The sequence below is a fragment of the Mycetomoellerius zeteki genome, unplaced genomic scaffold (assembly GCF_001594055.1).
Source record: "Mycetomoellerius zeteki isolate Tzet28-1 unplaced genomic scaffold, Tzet1.0 scaffold22, whole genome shotgun sequence".
Lineage (NCBI taxonomy): Eukaryota > Metazoa > Arthropoda > Insecta > Hymenoptera > Formicidae > Mycetomoellerius > Mycetomoellerius zeteki.
In genome coordinates this window covers 294,043-305,467 of record NW_017257172.1, presented here as the reverse complement: position 1 = coordinate 305,467, position 11,425 = coordinate 294,043, and the positions used below count along the sequence as shown (strand labels likewise).

Sequence of the window (11,425 nt, the reverse complement as noted above, 5' to 3'; positions counted from 1 at the left end):
TTATTAGGTTAATGACAATCAATTTTTATGTACATCGCAACATCATTACTAATGAGCTATTGATTATAGGTTTTATTTACGTATTTATATATATATATATATATTTACATGTGATATATCTTACATACTAATACAAATATTAAATATATAGCAAATGTTGTACGATTTGGGCTGTTTTCGTATATTCCTTTTTTCTTTTTGTCTTCTTTTAAATATATGGGCAGCTCTTTGTGCCAATGCAATCACAGGTCCATTTGTATTTCCGCTTGGTAACGATGGAAGAACTGATGCATCCACGACGTACAAATTTCTCATGTTGTAAACTCTATAATGGATACGAAACATAGGTATATATGACTAGATACAGTCTTCCCTCCAAAAGTGAGACCATTGGCAGCATTTCAGCAGAAAAAACTGATCAGTGAACGCTCAATGATTTTTGATATGATTGGTTCTTAAACCTAACGAAAAATTAAAGGCAAAAATCAAACATATTAAAGAATCATTAGAACTCACTGATCAGTTTTCTCTGCTGAAAGCAATCATTGTAAGGGCATCGCCATATTGAAAATTAGACATGACTTCGTTCAGCAGAGAAAACTAATCAGTTAGCGCTTAGTAATTCTTTAATATGATTGGTTCCTGCACTTAGATCCAGTGAAGAACTAAAGGCAAAAACCAATCATATTAAAAAAATCACTAAGCGCTAACGGATTTTCTCTGCTAAACGCAGTCATTAGTATTTTTGAACTTAAGGGGCAAAACTGCTTACATATATGTGTATCACTGATAAGTTATTGTATTATAAGATAAATTAGTATTTTTTAATAATTCCTATAGTTTTAAATAGCCAAATATATAATATACACACAGCGCACATATACATATTAACAATATCAATTAGTAAAGATCCTCATCTGTATTACTGATTAAAGGCAATAATTTTTGTATAACAACTTTTTCTCTTTTACTGATTCGAAAATCTTTTTCTAGAATTAAAGTATACATATTAATACGTGTGTTTGAGGTGGAGTTTATGCTGAAAACGAAAAAAATTGTTAATCGAGACTTTATGGCATCAGAGCTGTCAATATACCATAACAATACTTGCATGATATAAAAGTTTTGCAATCTGTATTTAAAAAATTGTGGTCCACAGACTAGTTGTTTACTAGAATTAAACTTAAACGTTTAATTAAAACGTTATTGTTCTACAAAGATTTATATATATGTGAGATATTGATGTAGCAGTATGTAAAGATACGTCGATATATCGATATATCGCATTTTATCAGTAAAATCAGTGATCGTCGGAGTTTGGGTTTTACTTTAGGATCCTCTTAAAGGGATGCTGGAGTGATCAAATTATCGACACATTGCAGACCGATAAAAATCTCCGAATTTACTGAACGGAATAAAAAATCCTTTTACAGGATTAAAGTAGACGCAAAATTAGGAGATGGTGCAGTGGATTTTATACTAAAATCGAAAGAATGTTATAAAATTTTTTAACTTTTTTTCGATTTTAGTACAAGGTCCACTGCACCACCTCCTAGTTTTGCGTCTACTTTAATCTTATAAAAGGATTTTTTATTCCGTTCAGTCAATTCGAAGATTTTTATACGACGTAATGGAATAATTTGGTCATTCCAGCATCCCCTTAAGGGAATCCTAAACCGATTACCGAACTTGATCGAGGTCGATAGTGCAGACTTTTTTAATTCCAAATTCGATAATGACATCTTTGATTCATTTCTTAAATTATATTTATATCGTTCTATCTCACTTAAACGCATACATCTGTCCTTATCTAACATATGCCAACACCATCTATCGCAAGACCGCGCAACTATTACTACACGGAATTTCGACTCTGTTGACAGTCCCAGTCTTCGCAAAGTATCCGTACATACGTATTTTCTATTCGGTAGAATTACTTTCCTTCTAGACTTTCAATCTTAGTTCTATAAACTTGGTATCGTTCGTTACAATAATGTGATCTCAGACCTTGCTTATTTTCAAGATATAAACTATAAAACTCTTGTATGAAGCAAATATAAACCTGAGGTGTCAGCTGTACGAGCTAAAAGTAAGCGAATTTTTAAACTTTTCTTCAATTTTCTCCTAAAATCCGATACAGCTGAGGTCCTGTTTGTGCGTACTTTAATTCTGTAAAAATAATTTTTTGCAATCCGTCAATTCAATTCGGAGATATTTCACCGAATGGAAATGATGGTAGCATCCCTTTAAGGGGACGCTAAAGTCGTCCTACTTCACCATCATTTCCATTCGGTGAAAAATCTCCGAATTGGATTTACGGATTGCAAAATTATTATTACAAAATTAAAGTACGTACAAACAGGACCTCAGCTGCACTGAATTTCATGAGAAAATTGAAAAAAAGTTAAAAATTTCACTTTTGGCTCGTACAGCTGTCACCTCAGGTATATATTTGCTTGATATAAGAGTTTTATAGTCCATATCTTGAAAATAAGCGTGCAGCTGAGGTCACATTACTGGAATGAACAATACCAAGTTTGTAGAACTAAGATTGAAAGTCTAGAATAAAGGTATGTTCATCGAATAGAAAATATGTATACACAGATGCTTTATGAAGACTAGGAATGTCAACAGAGCCGAAATTCCGTGTGTTGCGCGGTCTTGCGATAGATGGTGCTGGCATATGTTAGATAAGGACAGATGTATGCGTTTGAGTGAGACAGAACAATATAAAATATAATGTAAGAAATAAATCAAAGATATCACTATTATCGAATTTGGAATTAAAAAAGTCTGCACTATCGATTTCGATCAAGTTCGATAATCGATTTAGGATCTCTTTACCCTGGATCTACAATCGGGTTTTAAGCTTTAAGCCATAAGAAATGGGCGAATCACAGTCGATTATTCCCCTCGGATTCGACTATAATTGGTCAGTTTCTTATGGCTTAAGTCTTAAAACACCTATTGTAGATCCGGACTTAAATACGAAGGTGCTAGTATCTAATACTCAATATGGCACAGACCATACAATAACACCTCGTTACAAGTGTGTGCGTGCGTGCGCGCGCTTTCATTATTAATAGATATTTATGATACATATTATGTGTTTATGTGTACAGAATCAGTAAAAGTGACATTTTCGATAGTGCGTCGAATTCATTTGTTTCAGACTACGATATGCAATAAAAAATTTAAAAAAGCTTTTTTTAAAAAAAATCATTTTGAATTTTTTAAATAGCACTCTACAATATTATGGAAAAAATTATAGTGTTATTTAAAAAATTAAAATGATTCTTTTTTAAAAAGCTTTTTTAAATTCTTTATCGCATGTTGTAGCCTAAAACAAATGAACATTCACCTTTCAACCACTAGTTTTAACTGTCGGACAGTGTCTAAAAAAATCATGTGGACTACACTGAACACTCTACATAAAAGATATAAAAATTAAAACTTCTGAAAATGAAAATATCGTAAAAATTATAAGAAAAATCCTTATTTGCTTTATTAATCTTTGTTTATCAAAGTGTGTACTATTATCACAATTCCTTCTTGTATTCTTATTGATCTTTTGTTTTTAATTGTAATTTCATAATTACTTAAATGCTGTATCCACAACATCGCCAATGCGACATGTACCAACTGGATGGTAAGACGTGAGTGTTAAATGTTTTATATAACATTTCCAATACTTCCTAGTGTCAAATACATGGTTTTCGCAACCGGGAAATGACCTTCTATTAAGAGATGCACCATGGACTGTCATAACAGTTGTGTTCAAAAGTTTCTTTACAAAATATAAACCTAAAATATTCATGCTGTATATAAAATATTGTTGTACGAATGTTTGATATATAGTCTTATAATGTACTATCTTAGTTACCTTCTATGAGAGTGTCAATATCATCCTTATTTGATAAATATTTTGGATCAATCAGCGGTTTGTCAAAAGAATTGCTGCTTCGCAATCGTAATTCTCCATTACTTTTAGGATGTAATAATACAGGTGCAATTGTTATTGTGTTTTGATGTGACAATGGAGCAAAATATTTGTTATAGACCTAAAAGAAAAACATTATAAGCTTTTCTCCTTCAGAAAAATGCGCGCGTATGTGTGATGGATGTGTGAACTCTTTTTAACTTTAATTTATTATTCATAATGTGTTTATTTTTATTTAACTATATACTTTTTATATTATATTCGGAAAGCGAGCGTGGCAAAGCAAACAGCGCACTGGTCTGCTACGTTAGAGATCACGGGTCCGATTTCCGGTACAACCAAAATATTTTCATACGCTTCTGTCTCCTCTCGGAAGGAAACGGTAATTCACAGAAAGTATCTTTGCCAAGAAGACTTCTCTAACAAAATTTTGTCGTTCGGAATCGACATTAAACTGTAGATCCCATATGTACAACCAGAGTGCGCACCATAGGCAAATGAGAAAACTCACCACGCTCGGTCACAAACAATAGGACTAAGAATATACTTTCTATACTTTCTACCTCATCAGAAATCCCCATCGTTTTCTTGAATATAAGACCATTATCTTTTGATACTCCTAAAGGTAACACCATTAATTGTAAATCTGGTACTGTAGACTTATTTGCATGTAAAGAACTATGAAAAGTTCCTAATACTTCTATTCCAGATGATGTCCATGGTCCTAATTAAATATAAATTGATAATCACTATAATGATACTTATTAATAATAACACAAGGTGTTTTACTTCGAATAATTTAGGTCGAATAATCCAAAAAATATGAAAGATAAGAAAAAATGTTTTAGATGAAAGTTGTACGGAAGAACGTAAATATTGGTTAAATTAATTTTCGAAAAAAATTCATAAGGTCATCTGGAGATACCATTCTTTTAAACGGAATTGTGGTTTTTTTTAACATAATATGATTCCTCTGATTATTTCGCATATAAAAGTATTACGGTAAAGCTATTAAAAAATCAATAGTTTACGAGACATTTTATTCTCTATATTGATCATTTTGACAAAATAAAACATTAAATATCTCATAAACTATTAATTTCCTGATAATCCGTACCTTAATACTTTTATAAACAGAATAATAAGATGAATCAATTGGTGGATAATTATATGAAATAGAGATTTTATACAAAAAATATAATAGATTTTTGTAATAAATATTACATATATAATAATTATTTATTGTATATGTATATAGCATTGTCAACGTGTGATAAAATGAAACAGAGACGCTCTTGGGCGAACGAGAATCGTACAGCGAGAGGGAGTCGTTCCTACTGTGCCCGAAGGTAGCCGAAACGCCGAGCGCACACGTATGTCGCTCGGCTTTTGTGTGCGTGGCGTTGCGCGGCTCGGATCTGATAACACTCAGGAGCCTTAAAGCAGAATTTTGTTTTAAATAATGGAAAAAAGATGTTATTTCTTAAACTTATTTTGTTGATAACTTTTTAACGGATAACGAGCGATGGCTAAAATCTATCGGACGTTACTCAAGGTCATGACTTTGACAACATATGTCAAGGTCATCAGGGAGGGGAGGAGGAGTCCCCTATTCTATATTACCTTGTTTTCTTTTCTTCAATTGATTCATCTTATTATTTTGTTAAAAAAGTTACGATTATTAAAAAATTAATAGTTCACAAGATATTTAATATATTTTATGTCAAATTGCCAGTATAAAGTACAAAATATCTCGTAAACTATTAATTTATCGATATAGCTTTACTTTTTAATACTACAATAGTAAACAACTGTCACTAAAACATTTTTCTGTATTTTTCATATTTTCCGAGATGTTCGATTTACCCATTACGTTTGAAATAAAACATATAATACATATCTTCTAAAACTTTTTATAATTGTACCAATGTTTTATCCATTCGCTGCTATATACGTACACTGTTAAATCTATAAATATATCGTTATTTTATACTAAAATGATAATTAAATTTGACACTATATTGTGTCAATTTGTTACCATACAGTGTCAAATACAACCATTGTTTTAGTATAAAATAACGATGTAATTGAGTAGGAGCAGCGACTCACCTTAAGTTAAAAATTTGACATTATAGATTTAACAGTTTAGTTATATATACTATAAAATCCACGCAGTAAAAAGAAAGAGACCAAACTCGAGGATGAAACACGATTTCGAAACATGGCTTCGGAAACATGAAAACTCTGCGATTTGAGTGCTATTGCGGGAAAAGTTGGAAGTATGTACCACACGAACGCGTACGCAATACATGTATATGTACGTTTTGTTATTATTACAAAATTCCAATTCGTATAAAATTTTATTTTGATCAAAATGTGAATCAAAAAGTGAATGCATCAATATTTATTGAAAAATACGTACATGCATGCGCAATCATAAGTTATCATTAAATTATCATTTTTTAACTTACCGACATAAAAAAATTTTGAAATATGTTGAAAAAAAATAAAACTGCACGTGAGCAACAATTTTCCTTCTCAGAATATATTCTACGCATGAAAATACACATGAATTTACAAAATTACAAAAAAATAGGATGAAAAATATTTATCAAATCCTCTAATAGCGTTTTTCACTGGCAGAGCTGGTGCGCACTCAGTGCACTTTAAAGCCGTTATACACAAATCGACGTAAAGATGTACGTTTAATAAAAATATATAAACGAATTAAACCGTGAAATCTTCAATAAATTTTATTGTGGTATTTGATAAAATATACGTTGGATATTTTATTAATTTAGATATATTACTTTTACATTCAGATTAGGTTAATGTACAACAGCTTTAATGTGTACCGAGTGCGCACCAGTTCTGCCAGTGAAAAACGCTATAAGTTGACAGTTTTCTCCGACAGGCGTTCGAATCTATTAAGCGGGGAGCACAGACTCTTGCATAACGCATAACACATTAGGCATAAGAAATTCATCCAATCATCTTTATTTCATGGAAAGGAAGGAAACGAAGGATTTTGATTGGTTCATTTTCTTATGCATTACGTGTTATGCGTTATGCAAGTCTGTGTTCCCCGCTTTATGGCCGCAGCACAGACTCTTGCATAACGCATAGTGCATAAGGGAATCGACCAATTGAAATTCTTCTTTCCCATGGAATAGGAGGAAAGGAAAGATTCTGATTAGTTGATTCGCTTATGCACTACGCGTTATGCAAGAGTCTGTGCTGCGGTCTTTAAGCGGGGAGCACAGACTTTTGCATAACGCATAACATGTAATGCATAAGAAATTCAATCAATCAGAATTCTTTATTTCATGGAAAGGAAGGAAACAGAGGGCTTTGATTGGTACATTTTCTTATGCATTACGTGTTATGCGTTATGCAAGAGTCTGTGCTCCCCGCTTTACTATCGCTTTCGTCCCCTAAATATGGCGGAACCAAGAAAAAATTATCACTCGATGGCTTAACTTTTACTAGAGGAACTCTATTCTTCCGTACAGCGCTTTTCCGAAGCCAAAAATCGAGCCCATCTTTTTCGTAATCGACCACTTGAGTTTGGTCTCCTTCTTTTTACTCCGTGACAAAAACAAAAAAATAATGCTACTTTTAAGGCAAATATGACAAGTGCATTTGCATGCATAACTTTGTATGTAATAATATATTGTTTTACCTTGGCCAAAAAAGAAGTAATTAAAGGCTGACATAGGATTAAAGATATCCGAAAGATTCAATCCAAGACTTGCATTAAGCACAATCAAGTCAACACCAGTTAATATATGATCCATCAAAGTTTGACCAACCGGCAGATCATTGATTACATTAATCTGAATAACACAATGATTATTTGATTAAAGAACAAATTTTAATTCTCATGTGACATTTTACGTATCTTTATACATTTTTAACTTTAATTCATAACTGACAGTTTAGATATTTTTATTTCTGATGACTATACTTTTTACTAGTATTTATTATTTAATTACATTGACTATCTTAACCATTTTGACGAGCATCAGATACAAATTATGCGAAGGATAATTGAATGGCCATTTCAGTGAGTTCATCAACAGAATGACGATATTGCTTGCATTTTCTTTTTATTTTAATTTGTAATTCTATTCTAACACTTGGAAATTCTCTAACAACCAGTCTTCTAATCGTTTGCAAGCAATTCGTTCTCTTTATGTGTTAGTTATCGGGCCTCATCCTAATCTTATACATATACTTCTTGATTTTCTCTGCATCAATTCTAACATTTAATAATCTATTGTTTCTGCGTCTATTCAAAATATCTGAGAATGGAACAATCATGATGCCGAAACATGTAATATACACATATTGTAATATTCATAGCTCATATTTTACGGATGTAATTAAACATTTTATATTTCATATATTAAATTTTTAATTTGACTCTTATATGCCATTTATTTTCTTTACATTATTATTTGACACTAAGAGTCCTTCAATTTTACCAATTTAATTACTTTACTTTTGTTGTGCGCTACCAGAACATACGGGATATAGGTATTTAGAGGCCGGAACTGTAGAGCTCATTGAGAACTATAAAATTCCATTTAAATTGATTTTTTTCATATCCTTGAGATGTCACGAAAAGTTAGCACCTCGAATTTTCAAGTATTTTTTTAGCTAAATCAACGGAACTATTTCTAAAATCTATCAGGAACTATAGAACTATTGTGGGTGCCAATGGAACTTGCATCAAAACTTGCGGTGCCAAAAAATGAGGTGCCAATTTCACATACACGAAACATAATCTATTCTTTATTTCTGGACTACTTCAACTGATGCACAGGGCGCAATAAGTTGAAGTGAAGCAAATATATGTTTGTTTAGCTTCAATTTATTGCACCTTGTACATACACCAGTTCAGATAGTGTAGGAATAAAGAACAAACCTGGGTATTAATCATGAAACTTTCTCCTTAGGATGAAAAGTGAAAAATTTCTCCATTAACTTCAATAGTAAAAATTTTCACTTTTCACTTTCCATCCTAGGGATAAAGTTTCATGATTGATGCCCTGTAATTTCTTATAGTTTAGAGTTAATAAAAATTGAAGATTTTATATATATATATACACACACATATATACTTACACCAAATTCCTCCAAATGCTTTTTTGGGCCAATTCCAGATAACATTAATAATTTTGGACTCTCAATTGTGCCAGCACTTAAAATAACTCCTTTCTTTGCTACTGCTGTATATTTATTACCAAATCTAACGAATTCAATTCCCTCGGCTTTATCCAAGTTCACTAATATCTTCAACAGTATAATTAAATAGAATAATACCTTGTATTTATCATGAATAATCACTAAAAATGATTTAGATAAACTTACTTTAGTGGCATGTGCATGAGTAAGTATAGTCAAAACATGATTAGGTTTTTGATACAATATCTTATCCATACTCCATCGTTTGCCATTCTCCATCGTTAATTGAGCTTTTGTAAAACCTAGGCAACAAATATTGTAAATATACAAATACAACATGCAATTGAAATTTTAAGTAGAAATTAGATACCTATGTCCAATTGTAAATTTATGTTGCTTATATTATAATTTAATTCCTTTAATGCATTCAAAATTACATCAGCAAAATCAGTAGTCCATCTTAAATCACTGATACTTATTGACTCGCCATTTTTTGCAACTGTTTCTATGATGTTCATGTATGTAAAAAAAAATCAAAGTATATATACATGTACCTCTCTTTCTCCTAAATTCACTTTAAAATAAATTACTATATAGTTTTTTTACCAGCAAAATCTGGAAACCATTTTTCATAATCCAGCCGATGTCCTAATACATAAGCCATAAAATTTAGACGGCTTGTACCTCCAAGAATTTTACCTCTTGGCCATCTGCTTTGCTGTTAAAAGGATCTTTATGACATGACAATATATACATCAGTATAACATTTTTGATAAACATATAAATTTATGTGTTTATCATATAAATATTAATATTTACGTTATTAATTAAGCCTTTGCATGCATGTTCTTGAGGAACAGTGACATATTGCCAATCATAAACAGTATTCTGAATGATTGGTGTTAGGAGTGGTATATCGAGAAAGAATGGGGCAGTACCACCTGCTTCTAACAATAATACGCTATGTTTATCCTCTGCTAGATTCGTTGCCAGAATTGTACCAGCACTACCGGCACCAACTAGAATTGCAGATAAATATAAAAAAAAGTTGCTTCCAAAAGAAATGGATAACGTAAGTGACAGTAATTATTTAGAATAACTACCTCATCTCCGATTTCAATGAAATTAGGCTCATTCGACGCGTTTTCATTACAAACGAATCCGGCGTTTTTCGCAAGAAAGACGCAGCGGTCGGTCTTGCGAATCAAAATATTAAACGTTAAAGACTATTGAAATATCAAACGTTGATGACTATTGAGGTTAGGAAATCTGTCAGCTGCGAAATACTGCGATGCAAGCATGCACTGCGGTCACACTTTCATGCTGTAAGGCTACATGTGCATGCGTTTTACTTATTTGCTTCTACAGCGATATATTAATGTTTGTTCATTAATATTCAGACCATCTCCCTTTCATCATTCATGGGTTTACTGTTCACTATTTTCCATGCGAAGCGCGGTTCCATACGACTTTCGCATACAGCAAGAGCAGAGCAGGCTTTCGTTTTCACTGAAAACGCGTCGAATGAGCCTAATTTCATTGAAATCGGGGGTGAAGTAGCTATTCTAAATAATTATCACAGAAAACAGAACATTAGATTTACTTATCACTTTCTTTTATCTTAATTAAATGTGTTTACCAATAATATAGTCATATTGCTGCGTATCTCGAACATCGTTGAAGAACCATTGAAAGTATATATCCAGTATATAGTCTAAATGAATACAAAAAAGAAATAACATTGTCAATGTATTGACAAGAACGAATAGTAAAAATTTCATAAAAATAAACATTTTGTAAATTTCTTATTCTCGCCAATTCATTATCATTTATAGGATATTTTTTTTTATGAATTTTAGTCCTCATTAGGACAAAGTATCACAGTGTCCAATACAATTCTTCTCCTTTTCTAAATATTTCCGATACAATCACAAATCACAACACCGGCTGACCGACTCCTTTCGCCGGCTGCAAACCTGCAGATGCCTACAGATTGTTGTTCCATCAGGCCCCGATGAAACTGATGTATAAAAGGTGGAAACAAATATGGCCGCTTATGTCCTAATGAAAACGGGGATAAACATATGCGTGCGCATGACGCTATGGCCGCAAAATACCGAATATTATCGAAGCCGAACTAAATGGAATCTGCCCATTTTTTTTCTCATAACGTACTAAAATTTTCGATTTTTCCATTGATTTTTCTTTCCTCAATCCACGTGCTCGGAAATTGTGATGATGTGCTAAATTGAATCACAATTGTGATTACAGGTGTATATATATATATATATATAT

General features: G+C 32.0%; 1 protein-coding gene across 1 annotated transcript; it reads right to left on the bottom strand.

Annotated features, from left to right (window-relative positions):
* Nucleotides 1-120: 120 nt before the first annotated feature.
* LOC108722804 (glucose dehydrogenase [FAD, quinone]) lies at nucleotides 121-11,158 on the bottom strand. The gene is made up of 12 exons (XM_018448108.1): nucleotides 11,075-11,158; nucleotides 10,770-10,844; nucleotides 9,950-10,149; nucleotides 9,737-9,848; nucleotides 9,501-9,635; nucleotides 9,317-9,432; nucleotides 9,071-9,238; nucleotides 7,623-7,776; nucleotides 4,504-4,664; nucleotides 3,884-4,061; nucleotides 3,600-3,804; nucleotides 121-325 (listed from the first exon to the last, which is right to left on the bottom strand). The coding sequence occupies exons 1-12, from the start codon at nucleotides 11,133-11,135 to the stop codon at nucleotides 121-123; spliced, it is 1,770 nt and encodes a 589-aa protein (XP_018303610.1). The 5' UTR covers nucleotides 11,136-11,158.
* Nucleotides 11,159-11,425: the final 267 nt, after the last annotated feature.